The sequence below is a fragment of the Zootoca vivipara genome, chromosome Z, assembly GCF_963506605.1.
Source record: "Zootoca vivipara chromosome Z, rZooViv1.1, whole genome shotgun sequence".
Taxonomy (NCBI): Eukaryota; Metazoa; Chordata; class Lepidosauria; order Squamata; family Lacertidae; genus Zootoca; species Zootoca vivipara.
Genome location: NC_083294.1, coordinates 31,395,263 through 31,423,259, shown reverse-complemented (window position 1 = coordinate 31,423,259; position 27,997 = coordinate 31,395,263). Strand labels below are relative to the sequence as shown.

The 27,997-nt window shown below is 46.8% G+C and overlaps 1 protein-coding gene across 2 annotated transcripts; it reads right to left on the bottom strand.

Annotated features, from left to right (window-relative positions):
• Window positions 1–27,913, bottom strand: XKRX (XK related X-linked). Of its 2 annotated transcripts, XM_035131613.2 has the most exons (4): window positions 26,407–27,913; window positions 22,948–23,040; window positions 14,878–15,137; window positions 1–4,813 (listed from the first exon to the last, which is right to left on the bottom strand). In XM_035131613.2, the coding sequence occupies exons 1-4, from the start codon at window positions 26,766–26,768 to the stop codon at window positions 4,068–4,070; spliced, it is 1,461 nt and encodes a 486-aa protein (XP_034987504.1). In that variant the 5' UTR covers window positions 26,769–27,913; the 3' UTR covers window positions 1–4,067. The 2 variants fall into 2 exon arrangements, with proteins under 2 accessions (XP_034987504.1, XP_034987505.1); XM_035131614.2 differs by lacking the exon at window positions 22,948–23,040 and having other exon boundaries at window positions 4–4,813; window positions 26,407–27,909.
• Window positions 27,914–27,997: the final 84 nt, after the last annotated feature.

The window sequence follows — 27,997 nt, the reverse complement described above, 5'->3', positions numbered from 1 at the left end:
GGCCACATGACCTGGAAGCTGTATGCCGGCTCCCTTGGCCAATAATGCGAGATGAGCGTCGCAACCCCAGAGTCGGTCACAACTGGACCTAATGGTCAGGGGTCCCTTTACCTTTACCTTTATGACTGTACTCTAATGCATCTCTTTGATGTTACATTATCAGCGCACACTTTAATATAGGAAAGTGTAACCTCTGTGTATCTATGCAGATCTTGATGTTCACACTCACTCTAATCAGTGCTCTCAAAACAATCCTGGAGCTGACTAAGAGCACCCTCTGGCCAAATGTAACTGTTTTTATAACTGGCTGAATCCTTCTCCTGAGAGGGATGCACTTTGGACATAGAAAAACTGAAGAATGGTCGGATGAGCCTAAGTGGGGGAAGGGGATTGCCTTGTATGCTTATTTCAAATTGGAATACACGCTATCTAGAATATTCTGCCCTCTAGTGGGAAATTTCACTAACTGTTCAAACCTAGGAAATACCGTACAGTGAAACCTCGGTTTATGAACACCTCGGTTTATGAATTTTCGGTTTACGAACGCCGCGGACTCATCTGGAACAGATTAATTCACTTTCCATTACTTTCTATGGGAAAGTTTGCTTCAGTTTATGAACGCTTCAGTTTATGAACAGACTTCCGGAACCAATTACACCCATGTTTCAGTTTATGAACGCTTCAGTTTAAGTACTCTGCGGACCCGTCTGGAACGGATTAATCCACTTTCCATTACTTTCAATGGGAAAGTTTGCTTCAGTTTATGAACACTTACCCGCAGACTGTCTGGAACGGATTAATTCACTTTCCATTACTTTCAATGGGAAAGTTCGCTTCAGTTTATGAACGCTTCAGTTTATGAACAGACTTCCGGAACCAATTGTGTTCATAAACCGAGGTACCACTGTACTGTCTTCAGGCAGGCTTGATTGAAGTCCCCTGCCACAACAAGGGCACCCTCTGGGTGGATTTGCTGCTGCCTAGAGATGACATCATATAGCTTCGAAAGTGCTGCACTGACATTAGCATCAGGTGGAATATAAACAGCTATAATAATAACGACAGTTAATTCTCTAGGCAGATAAAATGGCAGACATGTAACTGCCATCAATTCTATATCTGGGGAGCAATACGTGTAAGCTACTTTGCAGTTAGCGCACCAACCATTGTGTATGTAAATACAGACTCGTCCGCCCCTAACTTTACCAGAATCACTGTTTCTATCAGAGCGATAAATTACTCGATTTATCAGCTCTACTGCCACATCCGGTACTGCTGAATGTAGCCAAGTTTCTTTAATAATTACCACACAGCTCTCACGAAGAAGCTTGCTTGCCGCCATCAGCAACTGTAATTCGTCAATTTTATGGGCGAGAGGTCTGATGTTGGTCAGGAAGACACTTGACAGTGCTGGTCTGATGGGTCTTTTTTGAAGCCGGGTTAACAGACCAGCTCTGCAACCACGCTTTTGCTCTTTTCTCTTTCACTTCTTTCGGCACTTCCCCCTCCTGATGACAATCCATAGGGAGTTTGGAATACAGTGGGACTTTTGAAACTCCCTAGTTATCTCTATTTTTCTTGCGAGCCCGATGTTTACCAGTTCTGTGTGTGAGTAGGTGAAGTAGATAGGAGATTGTGAAATTTTACCCATGGGTGTAGGAGCAGGCACCCCCAAACTTCGGCCCTCCAGATGTTTTGGACTACAGTTCCCATTATCCATGACCACTGGTCCTGTTAGCTAGGGATCATGGGAGTTGTAGGCCAAAACATCTGGAGGGCCGCAGTTTGGGGATGCCTGGTGTAGAGATATGTTTCTGTGGAACTCTTCAACAGTTACTGAATTGGCTTCCTTGAGATATGTTGTTACTTTGTACCATGTGTTGTATGAGAAAGAGAGAGGTTTCAGATCAAAATCATGATGGATAGAGGTGTCCAGATCCTATCTGCAACCAATTTTCTATTCTCTACTGCAATCCTTAAGGGTTGGCAACCTTTTGGGACCAGTGGATACACATTTGGAATTTTGATTAGTAGTCACAAAATAGCTACACGGAGTGGGGTGGGGTGGAATGGCATAACACAAAATGGCTGCCACTTCTAAAAGTGCACATCCACTGCCCGCTGCAGTGTTTACGCATTTTGTGCCTCTACTCTATTCAGAATGGAAGGGAAGGTGGGTGTTCAATCCTTGCATCCAATGAAGGAGTCGTGTTCAAGGTAGGAAAGGCTGAGTCAGTGCAAGCAGGAACCAAGCAGGAAGAGTAAACTGTCTCTTGTGTGTTGTGAATTTTTTGAGGGGTTATTTACTGAGACCTTTCACAAGTGCCACAGAAAGCATTGACAAGCACACCAGTGCCCATGGGCACTGTGTTGGAAATCTGTGCCTTAACACATATAACTAATAAATTAAGGTACTTTATTTGTGGAAAAGAAAATTCACAGGTCATTAAGAGAATTTAAATAACATATATTTGAACAAGGTAATCTGAAGGCCCATCAGGTCTTGAGCAAGAAAATAAGTTTTTTTAAAAAAAAGAAAATAAATGTTTCATGTCACCAAAACATAGCTGACTGGAAAACAGCTGCAGTCAAGATACTAAACAGCAAGAATCCAGAAGTTCTGAAGGAACCTAAATTGTCTTTATGGAATTGTCTTTGATAGGGAAACTTGTGGTCTACCAGACATCATTAAAACTTCAATTTCCATCATTCCCAGCCTGTGTGGCCAATTATCATGGACCAAAGCAGTTGCAGTCCAACAACAACTAGAGAGTCACAACCCTATCTATTAGCTACACAAAACTGAAGCTCCTTCTAAATAAACACTGTAGGGACTGGATGCTTTAAAACAGTGTGCCTGATTCCCTGATACAGTTAGCTGAATGTGCCAAAGGGCTCTCACACTTGCATGTCTCACATCTGTTAGGAGCCTCCTTTCCCACAGGGTATTGCACAATGGGGACTGTTGAGGGTGAGCCTTGGCCAGACTGAGCAAGCAAGCCCAACTCCTATTCATGTAGTAACAAACTTGGACAGCTCCCCCTCGGCCCAGACCTGTGGCTTAAAATTTCTTCAGCATAATTTGCACATGGGGGTAAAACGCTTGACCCAGTTCAGAAGGCACAGCATCAGTGGGGGCTGATCTCAGCCCCAGACTCCACCACACCAAGGTGGCCACCTTCCACACAAAAGTGTCCTGCTAAAGGGCTGCCCCTTAGATTGACTCGCCCTGTGAAAAGTACAAATATGCATTTGGTTGCAGCACTCCAATGGGTTTGAAGGCACATCGCTGCCTTCTTCCCTGGACTCTACTCCTTACCCAGCACTCACTGACTAATTAAGTGGTTGTGCTGCTCTGAATGACATAGAAGAAACTAGAGGATAAAAAGAGGCCAAATTCCTTTAAAATGAAAAAAAGCACTTTAAAATGTCTATTCTCAGCTCAACAGAACTACAAATAGCTGATGAGCACCAAGGGTGCTGAAAGACAACCAAGTCTTAGAGGCTCAGCTGTCACGACTGTCAGGACTATCCTTGAAAATGTGGGGCCACAATTATATCCATCCTAAGACAGACCATGCTGCCCACGTGGATGCAGTTGGGTAAACAGATGGCTGCTGCAGCAAGACCCATTAAAACCCTTCCAAAGGATCTCCCCTTACTTAAGCTAATCATGAGTTCAACCCAACTGAGTATCCTTCAACTAGGCTTTTCTTCTTCAAACATCAGACATAACATCAGTCAACAGTTATCATCTAGAAATGACAACACAGTCCTTCTGAACGTAATAACTGACCCTGCTGCATTGGTGTGCAATGCAGACTACTCCAGGCTCTGCAGGCAGATAAGGAAATTGAAATTGCCCCCCTTATTGTCCATCCCAATTTGATCTGTCAGTTCAGATGATGCTCTGGAAGGCCCAGTCCGGCCACTATGACTCCCTGCACTGCCCCCTTGTTGATAAATTATACCCAATTCCTCAGGGCAAACAGGTGCTGAGGCCAGGTATGGGGCATGCCCCTCCCTTTAGCAGAATGGTTTACAATTTGATTTCGACTTATGTCCCATCAGACTATGCTATGCTTCACGCCAGGCTCCCAAGGGGGCTCAAGGTCCAGAGGTTCGGGTTCTTTGCCCCGCTTACAGCAGATGCACTGCAAGAAGTCAGAGACGTTGTACATAAAGAGGCGGCGGCAGGGGTGGAGATACTGCATGAAGAAAAGCATGAAGGAGATAGACAAGCAGTAGGCTACAATCAGCTGCAGCACCAGAAAGGGGGGACAGACGTACTCGTAGACCTCCGTCATGAAATTGTACCAGACGACAAGCAGCACACTGTTCTCCAACCCTCGGAACACATAGTAGAGGACCAAGCATTCCCAGTTTTGTGACTTGGCAATCAATTCCCGGTCAGCCAGCCTGAGCTGCACAGCTGACCAGCAAAAAATATTGATGCCAGCGTAAAGCAAAGTGATGGAGAGCAGGACCGAGAGGGTGCCCACCAGGCTGAAGTTCTTCTCCACATTGTCAGGCAGCTGGGCACCACTCCACCAAAACTGCACCCAGGGCAAGAAGAAGAAGAGCAGGAAGTTGACACCACCTATGGCCATGGCATAGTGCTTGAAGACGCTCCCAAAGAGGACCAAGATGGTGATGCGGGTGGAGATCTCCAGGCTACGCCACAGGATGATGCAGATGAAGGCCAGCGGGTGCAGGTGGATCTTGTAGTCGTCATACTTGATCTGGATGGCCAGGACGTTGCAGACCAAAGCTCCGTAGGTGACCGACACCAAGCAGATGCACATCAGGATTGCTAAAAGAGGAAGGGAGGAAGGCCAAAGAGTGAGCACTCAGAACCGGCCCAATGAGTGTTCATTGCACAATTATTGTTGCACCTCGGTGTACTTCTGCCTTGCAATTAAGCCCACAAAAGCTACTAGCCCATTGGAGCTCACTTAGGAGCAACATTATTAGTAACTTGGTGCTAACTGGTTGCTCATTCTTCTCTGCAATGTGTTGAAACAGCAGCTGCTCAGATAGTTTACAGAGTGTCAGCTGGGACAAGAGGCACACACTGGGAGATGGCAGAGATGAGATGGTTAGACAGAGATTGCTCAGGGCAGGTGTTGGGTCAGCTGCTGCCAAAGAGGTAAGAGCGCTAGATATTCAGGCCCGAAATAGCCTAAGTAGTAGCTCTGTTGAAATGGGGAAAGAATGTCCTGATGCAGAGGTTTTGGCTTGTTCTGCAATGGCAAGTACCATATGTCTCTCTCATCATATGATTTCTACATCTGCTGAACATAGCTGGAAAATGTGCAATCAGCCACATTGTATAGACCAGTCATGTACAATAGCAGCCCTTTAGACCAAATCAGGTCAGCAGCCAATCACCAGCTGTTGGTCCAGCAAACTACCCTTCATTTACTTTGTCTTACCATTCCAAGGTCACTGGTGGCTGTTGCTGTGCTAAATATTTATGTAACAACCATAGAAACAAAGCCAGAGGTTCATGTAAAGGGATGGCTAAAGCAATGGGGTGATCTTTATCTTTTGTGTAGCACAAGCTTTGGTTTGTTTGTTTTTAAGAAAATAATCAAGCTGTTTCCTGCTGGAAACCCAACAGGTCTTCCTGCACATACAGATGAAAAACGTTTAAATTTTGAAATCAGGTGTACCAGCATGGCCACTTTCCTTGTTTTTCTTTTCTTTTCAAAGGGGACTCTAGATAGGGGAAAATGTGTTCTGAATTTCCTCATTTAGAACTGGCTAGGTAGCCTCATTCAAATGGAAAGAGGCTCTGCTTAGGGCTTTGGTCACACCCAGTTCCAAATACTGCTCCCAGGAAATACCATTTGGCTTTCAAAATAGATTATGCAAATCAGCAATAAGCAAACATGAATTGTGAGGCAGAAACATCAGGGAACAAGATACCTGCAGAGTGACAAGACTTCTATAACACTGGGAACTGATTTACAGGAAGATCAGCAGCAGTGATGTGGAGGTGGGGGTGGGGGGGTAGGACTCTTCCCTTTCTCTGATGTGCTGTCACCCCACATGGAAACTATGCAAGCAGTATTAACTCCACAGAAGTGGCTGCTGAGTTACTGTTCATCATTCAATACCTAAAGAAGCTAAGAGCTGGTAAACCCATTATTATTCCATCACCTTGACCCACACTTCCAGATTGTCACTATTTTAATATGGCAGTGGTTCCCAACAGGTGGTCCGTGGACCCCCAGGGGTCCGCGAGCTATGCCAGAGGGGTCCGCAAGATGCTATTAGAATAAAAAATATATTAAATATATTTTGTATGATAACAGATTTTTTGTTTTGGCCGCTTCCTGCATGAGCAGAGTCTAGCGCAAAACTAGAATTAGATAGAGGCCGTAGTTCTGCTGTATGCCGTTAGGTGGCGCTTTACAAACACTACTGTTTTGCAAAGAGGCAGCGCGCACATTCTACTAACGCTCACCTCCCCAAGATGCTTTGCGCGCGTCGGCTTCATTTGTGCGCTACTGCGCAGGTACCCTGTCTTCTCCATTCCCCTCCCTCCTCCCTGGCGCGCGCTGCCTCATTGCAAAACAGTAGTGTTTGTAAACAAAGCGTTGTTTTTCGCAGAAGCTACAGTTCGCGTAGTTAAAAATGGACCGTTGGTTAAAAAGTGGTTCATCTCATTAAGAACTGAAAATTAAAACTAACTGTATACTGATGGAGTACTCTGTGGTAACTGTAAAAAAAACGTATAAATATAAAATATAAAAAGACTCTTAATTTGGCTCTCACTTTTTAATTTTAGGATTAGGAATTAATGGGGGTCCTTGTCACAATAGCGGCTCGATGAGGGGTCCTCGAGAAAATTTTGTTGGGAACCCCTGTCATATGGGATTCAATCACATGTATTGACAAATTCAGGTTGTTCAGTTAAACATAAACAGTGGTAAGGGAAAGGTATTTTAAACATGGGCAGAGGCACTGACACTCACCCAGGGAACTTCATAGCTGAGCAGGGATCTGAAGCTGTTTATTCCATAACAGATTTAATTGCATGCTTCACATCGCATAGTAATTAGGCCAGAGCTTTCCAAACTTTTCATGTTGGTGACACATTTTTTAGACATGCATCATTTGGCGACACAGTAATTAAGTTTTACTAGCAAACCGGAGGTTGAACTAACCATTTTCCACCTCCAGGAGGAGCACGGGGAGAATTCATGCAACATACCTACACACTGCAGCCGACACACACACGACACACAAACTTCGGCCCTCCAGATGTTTTGGGCTACAATTCCCATCATCCCTGACCACTGGTTCTATTAGCTAGGGATCATGGGAGATTTAGGCCAAAACATCTGGAGGGCTGCAGTTTGGGGGTGCCTGCCCTAACGTGTCTCAACATACAGTTTGGAAAGCTCTGAATTACGCTTACCAGGACTGGCTCCCAGTGAGGAGCTCACAGCTGCTTTGCTGCCTCATCCTTTTCACTCTCACACTGTGCTATGCTAAGCCAGGATTCAGTGTGTCTTTTTTTAGTGTGCTAAACTCTCTCCTCACTCACCATGAGCTACAGCCATGAACAAACCTTGGTTAATTTGAGGAGAGAGAATAACCAAGAGGCCCAGTTCAGAAGGCATGCTATGCTAAACCTTGGCTTAGCTCAGTGCAGCAGGGCAGAAAGAAAGGCCAGGGAGGAGCAAAGAGCCTATGAACTCTCCGGGAGCTTGCATATTCACACATCCCATCAAGCTACGGTATGGCTCAACATGCAGTGTGACCCAGGCCAGTGTTGTGGAAGTATTCTTGTTTGTATGCTCCAAGGCTGATCTCAAGCACCGAAAGCACCGAGCAGCACTGCTTAAATCTATGCAATGGGAACACCTGCTGCCTCTTGACAGGTATTTATTACTGCAACCACACCTCTGGGAGTTGGGCAGAATCCTATATTAAACAGGTGCCAGAACTGAGTCACACCCAAAGTGTCACTCTCTTGGTTGCAAAGAGAGCACTCTTGACTCACAATCCAGAGAACTGCTTCTGTGGAATTTACCAGTTACATCACTTGCAGATGATCTAGGCCAGGCATCCCCAGACTTCGGCCCTCCAGATGTTTTGGACTACAACTCCCATCTTCCCAGACCACTGGTCCTGTTAGCTAGGGATCATGGGAGTTGTAGGCCAAAACATCTGGAGGGCCACAGTTTGGCGATGCCTGATCTAGGCCTAGGTGCATTTTCAGCATCAGCCAGAAGTCTGTGATAGCCTTTAGCTCCCTTCTGGCACATCCTCATTGAAAGAAACATGCAGATTTGTAGAGGGATTGATATATACTTTGGGTTACAATTTAATGCATAAAGCAAGGATGCGGAACCTGTGGCTCTCCAGATGTAACTTGATGGCAGCTCCCATCATTCTTGACCATTGTCTATGCTGGCTGGAGATAGTGGAGGTTGGAGTCCCACAGCATCTGGAGTGCCACAGGTTCTCCATCCCTAACATAAAGCATCACACATCAGGGGAAGGGTTCAACTAGTGATTTGGCAGCTACTTTTCAGTCATCCGTGGCAGCTGCAACATATACAATAGCTAACCAGATGGATCACCATTGCTGATTGCATGCCGATCCTATGCAGAAAAACCCTTTCCATAATGACAATTCACATGAAAAGCTGTTTTGCATTTCACAACCAACACATAGTTCACGGAAAGGGCAGGTGCGTTTGTTGCATTTACGGTATAACTTACCGTATTTTTCAGACCATACCATGCACTGGACCATATCACGCACCTAGTTTTTAGAGGAGGAAAACTAGAAAAAAAAATTTTTCTGGTTTTCCTCCTCTAAAAGGCTGGGAGGCGGCAGCAGCAGCAGCAGCAGCAGCATTTCGGCCGCTTCTCTCAACTCTCAGCTGCTGGCTGCGGCGGCTGCAGTGGCAGCACCAGCCTGGTTTGGGGCTGATGCTGCCTCCCCCCTTGTCACTGTCGGCGAAGGGGGAGGAACGAGCAGCGCGAAATCGGCTGCCTTCGCTCCATAACACGCAGCAACATTTTCCCTTCTGTTTTAGGAGGCGGGAAGTGCGTGTTATGGTCTGAAAAATACGGTAGCTGTCTGAGCAGCTGATAGACCCACATGTGGGTCTTCAGATTTAGCGATAACTATCTCACGATTGTTCCATGGCAGGTCAGATGACTGAATGCTTTGCCAATACACATATTTATTGTGTGTCTGTGTAATGTAAGTTGAGCAGTTATTGGGCATAACAACCAGGCAATGTGCACCAGGCTTCATGGAAAATGTATACATAATCCTTCTGTGAAGAGGGAATTGTGTATGTACATTTCGCAATCTATCTACATAATATTCAACAAGTCTTGGGGGATGTGCATATCTCAGCTGAATTTTATATGCATAACCACACAGTTTAATTTCCCTTAAAAAAGACACATATTAGCACACATATATACAAAATACTTTAACAAGCACTCCTGTCTATATAGCTGAAACTTTAGGCTTGTCCACACTTCTGCTTCTGCCATGCCTAAAAAGCAGGGCACTCAGGGGTTCTGATAACCTTGGGGGAAAGCTAAATGGCCATTTACACTTTGCAGTTGAATCTGACACCAAACTATTAGCAATTTTAGTTTGGTATTCCTGTTTGAGCCAGGTTCAGTCAGGCTTCCCCAGCTAAGCCAGCCTGTTTCTCCTTTTCAAGTACACAAGGTGAGATCTAGGCTGTGGGAGACATGGTTGATAGAGGATTTGACTGAGAAGACCTAGGTTCAAATCACTTCTCAGTGGTAAAGCTTACTTACGGATAGCTTTGAGGACAAAGTGAGGCAATCCCAACCTCACTACCTTGACTGCGGGGGCAAGGGAATATAAACTTAGGGAGCTTCCAGACTACAAGCTCCATCCAATGTTCTATGTCTGCTAGTGACTAGTGTAAGGCAAATTTTGATGTAAGACAAAGCCATTTCCCATTCCTGGAGAGATGAGTTTTCGGGCTGGGAGCAAGCCCTACCCACGCGGCGGTATAACCCCTGTGCCATTGGGGAGTCCTCGGCAGCATAATTCCTTGGCTGTCCAATCCAGATGGTCCAGGGGTGTGGCGCAGGCTATTTAAACTGGCCGTGGCCGAGGACTCGCCTCTTTCCTCCCTGCTCGGTCAGTTCTCCCACCCTCCCTCCCTTAGGCTCTTTTATTTATTGACCTTGCTATGGACCTCGGTTGGTCGCCTTGGTTGTCCAAGGGGCCAGGTAGGAATTTTCCCACTTGGCAAATTGGCACTGGCCATTGGTTTTTTTTGCCTGCCTCGTAGCAAATCATCACAACTTTGTAAGGTTTGGTGGTTAGGCATTGTTGGAGTATTAAGTTGAAGGGGAGGGGAGGTAGTGGCCATCACCTACCCCTCCTAATTCAAGGGTATTCCATTAAAGGAATCCAAGGGGCGTGGTCTCTGTCCGAAGCCCTAGGCGGGGGGGGGGGCTAGGGCCATAGCATGACCCCTAGCGGTGAACCTGGGGGAGTTCCTAGTTGACGTGCATTAGCAGGGCTCTCCCTACTGGTGGTTAACCCTTCCAAAACTTCCTGTAGACGGGCAGGAGTCAGATATAGTTGTGTGGTTTCCATTGCCTAAGCCAATACCACTCACATTCTGTAACCAATAAAGTTGTGGCCTTTTTCACCCATTAACTCTAAATACTGTTTTACATGTCTTTATTCCAACTTCCCGGGAGGGTTTGGGACCTTGCCACACAAAAGAGGAATCCAATGCATCAGCTGTACCAGTGGAAACTCACTGTGCATTGCACTATCTATTCTGCAATGAAGTTAATCTCTGGAGCACCCTTATACTGGCACAAAACATCACACCCTCGGAACAAGTAGGTTGCTAGTGGCTTTAACCTAGCGCTACATTGGATCCAACCCTTCTAGTTTATTAATTGTTCATCCTTATTGGTCGGCAGGGAATTTTCTGCAACCCTACCTATTTAACGAGTAGTCATTCTGATTTGTTTGCAGGGAAGCTTAGCTGACATTGTGTCAATGCATTTTCCCAAATCTTCCCTTATTGCAAAAAAAAGAAAAGAAAGCCCCACCTTTTTGGGAAGAGGGTTTGCTGTGCAAGACCTCCCATTCAATTATAGTAGCACAACCTGAACTTGCTGGTATGCAATTGGAATGCCACCTGGAAGCAGGCTAAGAAAATATGGCTAACTCTCATCTCCCGCCCTGAAAATGCCAAACATAGGTAAGTCTCATCTCCTGCCTTGATGCCTTCTCCTCCCTGCAGTCTGCAGTTGTCACATCTCAGCCCTCTTCATCTTTGTCCAAAAGTCTGCCGCCAATATCCAGTCTGTGCAATAGGGCAGGTCTCCGAGGGCAGCAGTCCAGGGCCCCAATAAGCAGAATGAGTTGGAAGGCCTCCAAGCACAACTCCATCCTTTGGAGTAAGTGGAGCGATACACATTACCATCTAAAGCAGGAGTGGGGAAATCTTAGTGTGGGGCTGAATGTGTTCCCTCCAAGCATCTCTAACTGACTCTTAGAACTCTCCCCAGGCCACACCTCCTCACCAGCTCTGCTTCATGATCTTGAACTGTGACCATGCCCTCTCCCTTGACTGGATGGAGGACAGTGAACAGTGGTGTAGCTAGCTGCTCGGTGCACCCAGGGACGGGGCAAGCCAGAGCAGAGCACTCTGCGTGGAACTCCATGGAGGCCGCAAGCCCCACATTGTCGTTTTGGGCAGTGCAGAGCTTGCAGGTGCCTGAGCCACCGCGTCACTCCCCAGGAGACGTGTGGCTCAAGTGCGCTGCAGGCCAGGCCCTGCGGTCACCCCCCTCAGTGATGACACCCGGGGCGGTACGCAGCCACCGCACCCCCCTTCCTACGCCACTGACAGTGAAGTATGGGCAAGTGTGCAGAAAGTGCTGGCTGTTGTGTGGCTGCATTGTAACTCTACAAAGGTTAAGCATTGGATCCATGGCTCCACTTACTTTTACTACTAGCACCACGCACCAGTGGCAATGTGACCTCCAGGCTGCAAAAGATTCCTCACCTCTAGTTCAAAGAGAGGCTCCCCTGAGACCATTGAGCTCAGAGTCTAAAATTACCAAGCTGCATCACTGCCAAAACATCATTCTAGCCAAAGGTGCACATCCTTAAATCCCTATGGGGACATCCTGTCCAAATCCTGTCCCCTTATCCCTTGCCTTCCGAGCCTTTCGCAATCTTGCCCTCTCCCTGTTTACTCTTGTATCACATTACAACTCTGCCTAGGATCTCCACTCCTCTAGTTCCATCCGCCTTGGATATCAGACTCGCACAAATGAGTGCCCCTTATGCCTGGAGCAGCCTCTCAGAACACTCCTAGGATGCCATCTCTCCTACTTCCTCCAGTTCCCTCTTCGAAGCCCACCTTTTCCATGAATCTTTCGGCACCATCTCCTTACCTGCCTCCCCCTCCACCCGATATCCTTCTGCACACCACCCTGCAACCTGGTGCCCTCCAGACATTTGGGACTACAATTGTCATCAGCTGCTGGCTGGGGCTGATGGGAGTTATAGTTCAAAAACATCTGGAGAGCACCAGGTTGCGGAAGATGACCCTACTGTAAGTGAGCCTAAGAATGTGTAGCTGAAATAAATGCATATTCCCCCTTGTTAACCCATCTCCATTTTCCCCGTTTTGAATTTTAAAGCCAAATTACATGTGCCTGGAGTGCTCAACGGTTTGGTTTATCCAGGAATGGAGCCTCAGGTGACCCTGATGCTGTACATGTATTAATCTTCCCCCAATGCAGGACTTTTAGGAGTTTGGAGGCATGAATTAGATTAGGGGTGCTCCTGTCAAAATTCCCATGTAGTGTCCATATGAAATTTGTTTGCCAAAATCCTTGATATTTGCAGATGTTCATGCACTTTACAATTACGGTATATTCCTGTAGCATGGAGATTAACGGCAAGAGAAAAGAAATTTGCAATACTTTACGGTCACCAAGAGACTTCTACTCTGAGCCTGGAAGGACAAACAGTGCCATGTATTATGCAATAGTCTGGTGACCTTAACACTCTTGCTACATTTGAACATACATACAGTGGTACCTTGACTTACGAACGACTCGACAACCAAATTTTTTGACTTACGAATGGGGGTAATGGCCGCACGCTTATGAATGTCTCAACATCCGGAGAAAAACTGTGGCGGTTTTAGATAGGGATTTTTCAACTTACGAATTTTTAGATCGGGTTGCTTCGACTTACGAATTTTCCCGTTTCCAACGCATTCCTATGGGAAATCGCATTTCCAATGGTGTTTTCGACTTATGAATTTTTTGACTTACGAAGGTGCCTTCGGAACAGATTAAATTCATAAGTTGAGGCACCACTGTATATAAATATTTAACAGGGTGGCAAACAGATGTTGTTGTTTTCTGGAAACAAGTAACACAGAATACCTGTGTATCTGAAGAAGTGTGCATGCACACGAAAGCTCATACCAATGACAAACTTAGTTGGTCTCTAAGGTGGTACTTGGAAGGATTTTTTTTAAAAAAATTTTTGACTACGTCAGACCAACACGGCTACCTACCTGTAAACAGAAATGAGTGCTAAACTTCTGCGGGATCCAACTGCATTTCCAGAGTGGCTTTTATGTCATGCGAAAAACCACATAAAATGCAAATATTAACAGGTCAGGAAGAATAATGTTCTGCCCTCTGAATGATGTATGGATGAGGTATTGTATTGTTAACGTGAGCTGCATTTTATGTGTTTACTTCCGGGTTTCGCCGCATGCGCAGAAGCGGTCTGCCCGATTCGCGCATGCGCAGAAACGCTCTATCGCGCTTTGTGCGTGCGCAGAAGCGCCGCTCTAGTTGTGGACTTTTCGTGGTTCAAATGGCACCCCTGAATGGATCGTGTCCGCAACCAGAGGTAGCACTGTATTCTAAATCAGGTCAGGAAGAATAATGTTCTGCCCTCTGAATGATGTATGGATGGGGTATTGTATTGTTAACGTGAGCTGGCAGGGCGGTAGAAGAAGTTCTCTGTGTTTGTTTTTTCTCTCATTTTACTCTTTCTTTCTATTCTTTCTGTTCTTTCTTTCTTTCATACATTTGCATTTAAAAAAATACTCTTGTAGCTGCTTTTAAATTCTAACAAACAAACAAAGTCATGATTAAGTATATCTTGGCTCTTAGATTGTATGAGCCTCAGGATAGGGACCTGTCTCTCTCCCCCCCCCCCCCCCGTAAAGCACCATGCTCATTCAGAATGATGTACAGCATATTGCTATAAATAATGAAATGGCTGATAAAATTTAAGAGTGGGGAAAATATAGGATGAGTTTATTGTTTTGTTTTGATTTTTCTAGTTTTGGAACAATATTCTGAGGCAGCATCAACAAGTTTTTTTCCAGAACTGCAAAAGAGAACTTGGAGTCCCCACATAGTTATTATATATGAGCGGCAGTCTGAAAATAAGCAATAAATCTCACTCGGCTTATGATGAAATTGGAAGTGGCCTCGATGCTGCAACTTCCCCAGGAATGTTTCAATGGGGACCTATATCCAGCCCTGTTTTGTTTTTTTAAAAAATAAGCTGAAGTGGAAACAATAGCTGTACCATCCCGTTTATCTGTTTGCTTTGTAACACAAAACCCACCTAATAAAAACTATTTTTTTATTTTATTTTTTAAAAAAAGTTCAACGTCGAGGCCCCATTTTAAAAATTTTCATTTTGCTTCCAAGGTAGGCAAGTACTACATCCTGATTCAGCAAACTGGCTCCTAGCAAAAAACAATGCCACCCATTGCCCTTTAAGTCCCCTCCCATTCTGCACAGTAAACACCTGCCACGCTCTGCTCTGCCTTTTACCTCTGCTGATGGGGACAGACTGCTCCACAATGCTGACATAGAGCTGCAACGTGAGCTGAGGGGTAGAGCCCAGGAAGGCCTGGATGACAGCCATGCGCTTGAAAGCGTTGCGGTGGGTGACCAGCCTGCGCACCAGGTGACCCACTTCCTGCTCCAGCTCAATCTCAGAGTCCTTGTGGATCTGCTTCTTGCGAGTGATGGTGACATACGGCTCTTCCTCCCTCCCCAGCCTGTAGAACATCACTGCGGCCTCTAAGCACCTGCATGAGAGAGAAAGAGTCAGGATCAGTACAGAAGCCACCAGCCCTTCTCTTAAGGTCTTCACAAGGGACAAGCAAACAGAAATATACTCATGAATATTCATGCGTTGATTTGGGGGTGGGGGGGAGGGTAAAAGTCTGGTGGGGGAGCTGGTATTTTGAGCTAGGGTTTCAGCAATAAGACTTTAGGGTTGCAAAGGATATTAGGAATACCCTTAGTCCAGCCTTCTTCAGCCTTCAGCCCCCAGGTGTAGTTGGACTCCAGTTCCCACCATCATCCCAAACCATCAGCTAAGGTGGTTGGGGATAATGTAATCCCGAAACACCTGGAGACCCAAAGCTGAAGAACTCTGATAGAGTCTAACACCATCATTCTCAACCAAAGTCAGGTATAAAGTAGTGATGTGGAGGGAAAGAGAGAAGAGCAACACTTGCTGTAGTGGCTACAGCAGGCATCCCCAAACTGCGGCCCTCCAGATGTTTTAGCCTACAACTCCCATGATCCCTAGCTAACAGGACCAGTGGTCAGGGATGATGGGAATTGTAGTCCAAAACATCTGGAGGGCCGAGTTTGGGGAAGCCTGGGCTACAGTGTTGTACTAGTGCCCAGAAGCCCAGGTTTCAAATTCCCACTCAGGCATTAAAGCTCAATGGATTACCTTGGACTGTCGCCATTTCTCAATCTAACCTACCTCGCAGGGTTGCTGTGAGAATAAAATGGAGAGGGAATGAACCATCTACACTGCTCTGAGCTCCCTGGAGGAAATGTGAAATGTAAATATAATGAAATAATATTTCATACTAATAATACCACCTCTGGATACATTTTAGCCCAGGAAATAGGTTATCGTACCAGATCTGAACTCAGTGTCATTTTAGACACAAAGGCCCACTATTTTTCAGCCTGATTTAGAATACAGTAGTACCTCTGGTTGCGGACATGATCCGTTCAGGGGTGCCATTTGAACCCCGAAAAGTCCACAACTAGAGCGGCGCTTCTGCGCACGCACAAAGTGCAATAGAGCGTTTCTGCGCATGCGCGAATCGGGCAGACCGCTTCTGCGCATGCAGCGAAACCCAGAAGTAAACACTTCCAGGTTTGCTGCGTTCTTAACCTGAAAAGATGCAACCTGACTGTAGTTAAAAAATGATTTTTGTTGTTGCTGCTGCTGCTGCTGCACAATTTGGAGTCAGATCTACAGCAAATCACCCAAAGGTCTGCACATTGAGCTTTCTGCCTTCCTTTCTGCCCTCCACTGGGGTTGCACATTTCCTTCCGGTTCATTATCTGTTGCTGCAGAAGTAGTAACTATAACAAGAAACTGCCAATCTCAAACGTTAGCTAGGAGCAGGTGATAAACATCCAGCTTCCGAACGCGTCTGCTGCTCAGGACTTTCCCACAGTTTTAAAAGCAGCACACCCACAACTGTCTCCCAAGGCAAAGTATGAGACTGAGAGCACACACCCTTTTCTAATGATCCAGAAAGACATTTTGATGGGGACAAAGCAGAGCTTCTCCTCCAGAATGACTCACCACGACTAGAGTGAGATGCTTTCAGTGTTTTGTCTTTTTTGGCTTTTTGACCACTTATTTTTTTTAAAAGCAAACAACTTCTAATGCACTGAGCTCTAGCAGTGCCAATTAAAAGAAGAGAAAGAGTGGATAGGCCTTTCAGGTAGCTACGGGGAAGGTGGTGCCGTGTGTCTTGAGGAAGCCATGAGGTCATTCCATTAGAATGAGGCAAAGACCCCCCTCTTTCTCCAACTCAGACTCATATGAACATAGAAAGCTGCCTTATTCTGAGTCAGAATAAGCCACCTAGCCTTTGGCCATCTAGCCCAGTATTAGCTGTGTGGACAGAAAGTGGCTCTCTAGGGCACGGGTGTCAAACACAAGGCCCGGGGGCCAAATCCGGCCCGCCAGACCTCGTCATGTGGCCCGCCGAGCGCCCCAGCCAGCGGGACCCAGCAGCGGGACCTTGCTGCTGAAGCGCCGCGCCGACAAAGCGCCGACAAACAGCTAGGGCGGGGGGGGGTTAGAAAGGCGGCCAGAGCAGCACTGCGTAGAGTGCCCCGAGCCACAGCAAGAGAAGGAGGAGGCAGCTTGCCGGGTCAGCGCCCGGCAGCGCCACACGGAGAGTCCCGAGCCTTTGGGACGCAGCAGTGCTCTGTAGCACTTTGAATCCTCCTCCTCCTGCCATGGCTCGACGCCTGGAAACGGCTGCTGCTGCTGAAGCATGGACAAAGCACCCAGCAGCACCGTGTGGAGGAGGAGGATTCAAAGTGCTACAGAGCACTGCTGCGTCCCAGAGGCTCGGGACTCTCCGCACGGCGCTGCCGGGCACCGACCTGGCAAGCCGCCGACTCCGCCTCCTCTTGCCTCACCTCCTCCTCCTCCTGCCGCGGCTCAGCCTCATGAACGTGAGCTCAGCAACGGCTCAGCCTCACGAATGTGCAACTCTGAGGCTTTACGCACTTCTCCTAAAACGGACACCCGCTGCCTCACGCTGCACGGGAAATGCTTTTTGCCCCTGGGTCCCTTCGCGCTCTTTTCTGGCGCTGAATCAAGGCAGCGACCCCCCCCTTCCCTTTCTTTCTTTCTTCCTCTCTCTCGTTCTTATTCTTTCTTTCCCTCTCCTTCCTTCCTTCTTTATCTCTGTCTTCTCTCCCTCTTTCTTTTTCTTTCCTTCTTTATTCCTTCTTTCCTACTCTTCTTTCTCTCACCTCTTTCCTTCCACTCTCCCTCCTGCTCCCTCTTTTCTTTCTTTCTTTCTTCCTTCCTTCCTTCCTTCCTTTCTTCCTTCCGTCCTTCCCATCTTTCTTTCTCTCCCTCATTCTTATTCTTTCTTTCCCTCTACTTCCTTCCTTCTTTCTCCCTTTCCGTCCTCTCTCCCTCTTTCTTTTTCTTTCCTTCTTTATTCCCTTCCTTATTTCCTACTCTTCTTTCTCTCCCCTCTTTCCTTCCTTCCTCTCTCCCTCCCACTCCCTCTTTTCTTCCTTCCTTCCTTCCTTCCTTCCTTCCTTCCTCCCCTCCCTCTCCCTCTCTCTCTCCCTCTCCCTCTCCCTCTCCCTCTCCCTCTCCCTCTCCCTCTCCTCAGAAACATAGGATGCTGCTTTATACTTCTGGCCCTTAAACCCTGGAAGCAGGAGAGCAGCTCCAGTGAGTCAACCTAAGCCAGTCCCTTTGGTGAAGGGTGGTGGCTCACTGGCAGAACATCTGTCCTGCATGCAGAAGGACCCCAGCATCTCCAGGTACTGGTAGCTCTGCAAAGGTCTTGCATGAAACCCTAGTGAGCCTCCACCACCCAGTGCAGTTACCAAAAATCATTTTTCAATAAATTGTACAATAATTGTACATTTGAATATCTACTTGCCATTATTCTGACTATGTTTCTGCTTTCAGAGCTAGTTATTACTTACATTATTACAAAAAAACAGTAATAATTGAATGCAGTGACAAGAATTTATGATAATAAAGAGTGGACACATAGTCCTACAGATACAACCGGCCCTTTGAGGGTGACCAAACTGCTGATGCGGCCCCCGATGAATTTGAGTTTGACACCCCTGCTCTAGGGTATCAAAACAGGGTCTGTTTTGATCCTACTGAACCTGGAACGGTTTGTATGCAAACAAGTGCTGAACCTCTGACCAAGGCTACATATACACCACAAAGTACATTTATAGCACATGACTTCCCCTAAGAACCTGGGAACTGTAGTCCCCCCCACAGAACTACAATTCCCAGCACCTTTGCAAACTACATTTCCCAGGATTCTTTGAGGGAAAAGCCATGTGCTTTAAATGTATGGTGTCTACACCCCCACCCCCAGACATAGATCCTGTGCTTTTCATGGCTACACAGCGGCCAGAATATCAACTGGTAAAGCTTTCCCCATCCTTGAACTACCATACACAGGATTCTCAGATGTAGGAAGCAGCCTTATATACAGAGTTAAACCTTTGATCTGTCTACCTCAGCACTGTTTACGCCAACTGGCAGCAGCTTTTCTGGGTTTCAAACAGGAAACTCAAGTCTTTCCAGGCTTCTAGCTGGAGTTGCAGGGGACAGAACCTGGAAACTTCTGCATAACTCAAAGGTTACAGGGACTTGGGATGTGACCAGGAAAGTACGGACAGAACCTGTGTTCAGCAATTGCAGAACATAACCTCACAGGACATTCCAGGTGAATAGATCCTGGGAATTATTACTCAGATGCAAGTATGCACTTGATTTCGACATGTGTCTGTCACTGTTTTTGTAGGCTAGAGCCTACATCAGATACATGAGGTGTGTCCTTAGCTGGAAGATTCGTCAATATGTTTATTTTGTATACATCTCAGCTTTGCATAGAAACATTTGAGACTGTACCCCTTGTCTTTCACTGACTTCCTGACTTCACTGTTTACCATTTTATTCCTTTATGTGTGTCTGTCTGTGTATCCACTTCACACCCCTGATGAAGTGAACTCTTATTCATGGAAGTTTATGTCACAGCCTTGTTAACTTCCCTGTGTTTCTCATGATCATGTAACTGCTGCTCATGGGACGAGTATGCAACTCTCCCCCACCATCTAAGATTTAGTGCAACATGGCAGTTTGATAATCAAAATGACTGGTAATGCAGTATAAATGGGAGCATTAGACATGGATACAATAAACCTCCATGTCTGAACGCAGCCTAAATTTGGGCAAAAGTTTTTTGGGGGCCCACCAAATTGTCAGGAAAATGTGGCAATCCTTCAAGTTAGAAGCCGGAAATGACAAACCAGGTATTAATTTCTCAGAGGGTGGGGAGGAGCAGCCATGGCTTCTTCACCTCAGAACCATAGGTGTGTGACTTCATACCTGTAACACCTGGGAGGGACTCAACGTCAGCCTGCAATTATCATCTTGGAATCAAGTCTATAATCTGGCCTCATGGCTACCACATCCAGCCTAATATCTGCACTGTTTTGGTTTAGATTTTCCTTCATTGCCACCTCCCATTGCCACCCTCCCTGTTTTGTATAATACCTCACCTGATGGGAGAATTCAAAAAGGTGCCACATCTTTGTGGCATTTTGGTTGGTTCTAATAAAAGTTACGACCCAGTTTTTGGGTTTTATTTTTCCCCCTTATGGACTAACCTGGCTACATTTGCCTTTTATGTCACAAAATAAGTGTTAAAGTCTTTAAGGTGCCACAAGACTTTTCGTTATTTTGGGGAATCAGGGAGACTCTCGTCATCTCACATGAATGATCCAGCCCCAACCCATGCTAAATTTGCATCCCTCTGTCTTTGGCCACTCCTCCCAAGGCCCCATGAAGTGCCTTGTACATTATGCTTTCAAAGCTTTGTTCAACCTGGAATGAAAGGGAGGTGAAGTCCGCAAACAGAAAACTTAATGAATGGCTCTTTGACGAGTTCCATATGCTAAGAATAGTACTGAGGGCAGCTTCGCTCCATTCCGTCACCAGTGAGAGAGGGAGTGGGAAGACTGAAATTGAAGGGTAGAACACAGGGCAAATGAGGGCTAAATAAAGCACAGGGTAAAAGCAGACAGGGAAGAAGACCTTCCTGGCTTGGCCAGTCAGAGGAATGCTGTCCACCAGGGCTGGCAGGACACAGAGGGAGAACCCTAATGATTTGTACTACAGGCTTAAGCTGGAGAAAGAAGAAGCATTTGGCATGAAGAAGCTGGCTTGCTTAAATGAACCATTAGTTGCAGCAAACCACAATCCTTGGGTCAGACACAGGAATGTGCTAACTTTAAGGGAAACCGCAGTTAAAGTCGTACACCTAGCCACGTGGAAGAAGGGAAACACACAACACTGGGGCTTGCCTGGTCTTGTTCCAAGCTGTGCATGTTCCACTAAACCATAAACAACATCACTGGCTTCAAGTTAGTTCCCCAGCCCAATTCAAAGTTTGAATTCTTAAATCCCAAATGATCTGGGGCCAGCATACCTACAGATCCGCTCCTTTCTCTTACGTATATTACACACTTTTACCTTGGAGCAAGTCCCATTGAACTCAGTGGGGCTTACTTCAGAATAGACGTGCATAGGATTGTTTGGTAACTTAAGGTGTGGGTTTTTTGGGTGGAGGCTCTGCTCCATGGGCTCTCACCACCCAAAGTACAGTAGATGGTTACATAGGACTCCTCGTCAGGTCCACTGCAACTGTGGTACTTCCTTTGCAGGGACATTTGCCTTGCTCCTGCCTTGCTGGCTTTTAGGTGGCCACCCAAGGCAGTTCTCTTCCGAGGAGCTTTTGGAGAGTCCTGGCCATTTTAATTTGTAAGGAGTGCCATTTGTGGAAGCTTTTGCTGTTTTGCTTAGCTAATAATAATAGATGATGATTTGATAGTCTGCATCATTTAATTGGAGCCAATTCATTGTAGTGATTAGGAGTGTACAAACTAGAACCAGGGTTCAAATCACCCACTCAGCTGTGAAATTCACTGGGTGAAGTTGGGCCAGTCCTATCTCTCTGCCTTATCATCCTCACAGGGTTGTTGAGAGGATAAAATGGAGTTAGGAGAATTATGTATGCTGCCTTGAGTGCCTTGGAGAGGTGGAATATTAATGCAGGAAGTAAGAAAACAAAAGTATTTTGTTAAGCTGCCTTGGGGATTGTAAAGCAGGTAGATGGCAGGCTACAAAGCAGCCTTCCCCAACCTGGTGCCCTCCAAATGTTTTGGACTACAACTGCCATCAGCCTCCAACCCATGCTGGCAGCAGCATGATTGCAGTTGCAGCCCAAAATATCAAGAGGGCATCAGCTTGACAAAAGCGGATATAAATGTTTTTAATTAATAACATAAAGCCTTGTGTCTTGAGCAAGGAAAACCACATCTGTCTATAACAATGAATGTAAAATTTATGCACGTTATTTCTCTTCTGCACTGTGTTCCGCAACAACCACATTCACAAGTGACAGAGCAGCAGCCTCCAAAGTTTGTGTGGGGTGGGGTTCCAATGTGAAGAGCATTCCAAAAAGAGCTCCCCACCCCTTCCCTTCCCTTCCTGCACTCAAAGAGCTGAAGGAAGAGCAAAGCAGAGACTGTGGGTGGGGAGTGAAGAATGAAACATCTGGACAAGCAGAGGCAGGGTTAAGAATTACAGCCTTTGCTGACACCCACCCCCCTGTTTGACTCATGGGATCAAACCAGTTTCCTTGCTCTGTTGCCTAAAGGAGGCAGCCAACGACCTTTCACCTTGGAAAGCAAGCAGATTGAAAACAGCATGTTCCCATCATTACAGAGAGCATATGATTCTCTGAAGGCAGCTGGGATGTGCTCACAAGGCAAAAAGAGGGATCTCCAAGAAACTGACGGGAATACCCCACCCCACCCCCAAGCAGTATCATACTTTAAACCAGGGTTTCCCAAAATTGGCTCTCCAGCTGTTGTTGGACTACAACTCCCATCATCCCTAGCTAGCAGAAACAGTGGTCAGGGATGATGGGAACTGTAGTCCAGAAACAGCTGGAGACCCAAGTTTGATGAACCCTGCTTTAAATGGCCAGGCTTTCTGCAAAGAATCCTGGATACTGTAGTTTGTTAGGGGTGCTAGGGGTTGTTAGGAGATCCCTATTCCCCTCAAAGAGCTTCAATTCCCGTTTAACAGTCAATCCCTCTTCTCCATGAATTGTTGCTCTGTGAGGGGAGTAGGGGTCTCCTAACAACTCCCAGCTCCCTTAAGAAACTAGTGTGAAGCAGCTTATCAAAACTCTGGAGTTCTTCTCCCTTCACTTCTGGGGTCCCACCTGAAAACATTTGGACAAGACCCTTTGGGTGTGATTCTATTGGCAGGCTGCTCACCTTTTACCTGCTCCTGCATTGCCAGCCAATTTACCCATCAGTCCAACTTGCATCTCAGTCTCTGGCCCCTCCACTACACCTGTGTCTGATGTCCTACAGTAGCGTAAACAATGGAAGGTCAAAGTAGACATGATGATACATCTGTGAGGGTGGTAGTTCAATGGGGACCATCATAGCTCGGGGGCAGAGCACCTGCTTTGCATGTGGATGGTCCCTGGTTCAATTCCCAGCTCTCCAGGTAGGGCTGGGAAAAGCTCCTCATCTGAAACCCTAACAGCTACTGCCGGCCAGTGTACACAATACCAAGGTAGATGGTCCAATAGTCTGACTTTGTATAAGGCAGCTTCCTATGTGATGGATCTCCTGCTGTTTTGTTTCTTAACTTGGGAGACATTCATGGAGGGAGGTCAAATTGGATCAGGGCAGCGGCACCGTGGGAACAGGAACTTTTCTCCCCACAGTGGAACTAAAAATATCTTTGGAGAGTAGATTCTGCTTGTGAAAATGGCATGTGGAGTGTGGGGGCTAAATTACCTCCTTCCAACACTGCTGCCCCATTCAGTGTCCCCACCCCCACCCCATGCAGGCTAGGTTTTGCTTGTTTGCGTTGGACAATCTGGCCCCATGTACGCCATGTGTCAATTGCACCAAGGTGTGGAACAACCAAGGGCTGTGCATGCTTTATGCTTCAAAAACCACAGCCCAAAAGTGCAGCGAAATTGGTGTTTTAGCCCTTGCAAAGACAGGATTGGAAATGTGGGGGTGGGGGTCCTGTTAGTTCAGGGGTGGGGAACCTTTGTCAGAGCAAGAGCTGTACAGTATTTCCTTGCTTCTGGAAGGCTGCTTGCTAGTGGTGGGCAGGGCAGGGCAGGGGATAGAATAACAGGTGTGATTCTTACTTTTATATACTGTAGTGGTCTACATTATAGCTGCAAAAAAATTCAAAGGTTCCTCTACATATACACACACCACTTGTGTCACCCTTCTGGAAAGTAAAAGGCATTGTTAACAAGGGCACATTCCAGCCAAGCAAAACCATAGCACTGTGGATGGGGGTGTGGCCTGGAGAAGGGGCGTGGCCTAGTGAGAGTCTCAAGGGCCAGTTAGATATGTCTAGAGGGCCGCATTTGACCCCCCCCCCCAGAGCTGAAGTTCCCCATTCCTATGCAATGATGCTAGGAGTGCTGAATGGCGCTTCCAAGTGGACAGGTGAGTTTTTAGTACATATTCTGAATGGCACTTGGCCAGAACTACCATCAGGCTAGCAGTAGCGGACTTTGGGCTCTCAAATTTCAGCACCGCCCTGTGTGATGCTAAAATTGGGGTGCCCTCTGCGTTCCATTCTACAGCATTGTTGTGATGGCCCGTGCAGCACAACGGCCAATGTGGCCGAAAGGGTTGCACTACCCTGAAACTGCCTCTGAGGCTAGAACTGTGTGGTGGGGTAGGAGAGATGAAAATAATGCCGATATATTTCACACCTGCTCCTTTGGTTTCAGATAGTACATGGGTAAAAGAGTCTCAAAAGTCCAGGACACAAATTTTCATAGCTCTCTTACCAGAAGCAATGTATTTAGCAATAACTCTGGAAGTATATACTTGATTCTGACCAAACTCTGCCTCCTGATGTATATTTCACTCTGGGACACTTAGTTTAGTCAGAATTTTTTATTTAGTCAGAATTTTTTATTTTTTTTCTCTTTTTTTCTTTTTTTTATTTTTATTTTTTTTTCTTTGGTTTTTTTTTTCCCTTAGACAATTGATTACAAACGTTCTGTGAGGAATAACTGTTATTAAGAGCTTAATTTTTCTATGTTAAGCTCCTAGATACGGGACTTGTTTTATTCTTATTATTCCTTAATCTTATTCGTCATATGGAAAATGTATATAATATTGTTGTTGAAGTGGAAAAATAAATAAACATTATTAGGGAACATAAAAAAAAAGGAAGTATATACTTGATTCTGACCAAACTCTGCCTCCTGATGTATATTTCACTCTGGGACACTTAGTTTAGTCAGAATTGAGTAAACATTCTCATAAAGGTAAAGGTAAAGGGACCCCTGACCATTAGGTCCAGTCGTGACCGACTCTGGGGTTGCGCGCTCATCTCGCATTATTGGCCGAGGGAGCCGGCGTATAGCTTCCAGGTCATGTGGCCAGCATGACAAATCCACTTCTGGCAAACCAGAGCAGCACATGGAAACGCCGTTTACCTTCCCGCTGTAGCGGTTCCTATTTATCTACTTGCATTTTGACGTGCTTTCGAACTGCTAGGTTGGCAGAAGCTGGGACCAAGCAACGGGAGCTCACCCCGTCACAGGGATTCGAACCGCCGACCTTCTGATCAGCAAGCCCTAGGCTCAGTGGTTTAACCACAGCGCCACCTGGGTCATTCTCATAGTTAACGCTAAATACATTACTTCTGGTAAATGAGCCAACCTAGTCGCTAGAGGGCTATAAAGATTTGTGTTCCAGGCATTTTAGACTCGTCTACCCATGTACTATTAGAAAACAACAAAGGGGCACATTGGCTGCCAGATGTGAATTTTCTTCCAGCTCTCCTGCCCCACTATTGGGTGGCAAAGGTCCAGGGCCCCACTCAGCAGAATGAGCAGGAGCAACAACCTTAAGAAGCGTAATAGGATGCTGTCATAGCTGCAAAGTTCTCCCTTTTTTAAAGGGAAATTCCCTTATGCTGAATAGGCTTCCTCGCGAGAAAAGGGAAAACTTGGCAGCTATGGATGCTGCATCATTTATGGAAGATGTTACCGTATTTATGCAAAACTAATGCACCATCAAATCTAACAACTCATTTTCAAAACCTTGAAACCAAAAAAGTATTTGCTGGTGCCATCAAATCTAATGTGCACCCTAATGTGCATCATAATTTGGCCAAAAAGGGTGTGCATTGCATTCAATTAAATATGGTATTACCTGTTTTCAGGACACACACATACAGTAGCTTGCCACTGCCTTTTGCTTTCTTCTTTCTAAACTCGTTTATGATTGCAGTTCTACACAAAGAACCCTCCAACTCCCTGCTGGGTAAATCTCCCTTCTGAGTAAAGTTGAGAGGGGAGGGAGTTAGGAAGCTGCCTTATATGGAGGCAGGCAATGGACCCTTCTAGCTCAGTAATGTCTGCACTGACAGGCAGTGTCTCTCCAGGATTTCAAGCATAAAGTATTTCCCCAGCCCTCCCTGGAGATGCCAGCGACTGAACCTGGAACCTTCTGCATGCAAATCAGATGCTCTACCACTGAGCAGCTACTATAGTCCTTCATCTAGCTTAGTACTACCTACAACAGGGGTTTCTCCAGGAGTTCAGGCAGGGGGAATTCCTAATGCTACCTGGAGATGCTGGGGATCAAACCTGGGACCTTCCTGTTTGTGAGGCAGATGCTCCACCACTGAGCTATATGGCACCTTCTCCAAACAAAGTTGCTAGCACAGCTCACCTGATGAGAGGACCCAGCAACACAAGATGCATGAAAAGGATAAAGGGCTGGTCACTAGTCAGGTCCCGGTTCACAAAGATGAGGGTAAGCTGGTCCATGACGGCAGGTATCAGCATCAAGAGGAGAGTCAGGGAGAGCCAGAAGACATCATTGGAGCGGCTGTAGGCATAGCTCACAATGCAGGCAGAAGTAATCTCTGCACAGTAGAGGAAGGTGGTAAAGGCGATCCCCATGGGCGGGTTCACCCTGGTCACAGTCTGGGATGCGACTCTGCGCACTATGTGGCGGGGGTGGTACCTTGCCCCCCTCGGAAGGGCGTGTTCTGACCATTCCTCACTGGTAATGTTACACACAGAGGCCATCCTGGGGCCTTCTAACCTGCCAGTCCAGAGCTGATCTCCTCCAATGGAGCCTTTGGGACCCTAAAGAGAAGGAGACCAGTAATTTTGACCTAAGTTCCTTTTTACAGTCAACAGTCTCTTTCCACAGCAGGTTGTCTGTCTCTGCAAACAAACAAGCACATGCACTACTCTACCAGGTTTCTCTTTTTTCAGACTCCAGCCTACAATATGGAGTGAAGAGCGGGCGATAAAGGGGTCGAGCTCCAGGAGCGTTCTTTCCCCTTTACACTTGCACCCATTTCGCGGAAGGGAAGAGGAGCGCAAGGCTGATTCCGCGGCAACCCAGTTTCTACGGCAACCGGGGGGCGGGGGCGGTGCGGCTTCAGAGGCTGTTCTTCCAAAACGCCAGAAAACTTAGTACGTATGGCTCTTTCCCAGAGACAATGCCGGGAAGCCAAGCGCAAAGGCGATCCTAGATAGATACAGAAATCGGCGAGTCAGACGACGCAGAGAAAGAAAGGAGGCCTCGATGAGGTCAAGAACATTCACACGGAGAAACCCAGGCTTGATCCCGGTGGCTTCGCCGACATCGATCCTGCAAAGGGACTTTGTGTTTCCAACCTGCGAAGAAGTCCCTCGCGACCGATCCAAGGCGAAGAGGGGCTTCCCAGAAACAGCCGCCTTTTATTTCCTTCGCTCCAAAAGCCACGTGGGAGTTCCAGCACCCTCTGGCTCTAACGCGCAGCGAAACCCGGAGTCCCTCGCTTTTTAACTGAGGGAGGCGTGTCTCCCTTCTCCGCGGAGAACAAGACGGCGGCGTCCGCAGTCACTCCGCCAGAGCGCGCTATCGCCGTCGGGGATCTTCGGGCCAGATCAGCTCCGCTGAAGGGGAAAAAGAGAAAACGACAAGAAGTCAGCAGCGGAGGGCGGGGGCGAGAAGCGGCCCAGATGCCACGACGAAGGGCGTCGGGCTGGAGGCGTCGGGCGATCGCTTCCTTCCAGCTGCCTTGCTAGCGAGCGATCCGTGCGCCACGCGAAGCGCGCGAATTGGCAGAGTAAGCAGACAGGCAGAGGGAGAGGCTGCCAGAAAGAGCCCCTTTGCGCAACCCGATCGGGGGCCAGACGTGAGATTTCTCCCCTTCTCCGTTTCGCACCCTACACGCTGGCTCGCCCTGTCTGTTTGGTCTTATCTTGGAAAACAGGTGTGTCTGCACTCGCTGTTGGCGGCAACGCTGGGTCCTAGTGCACGC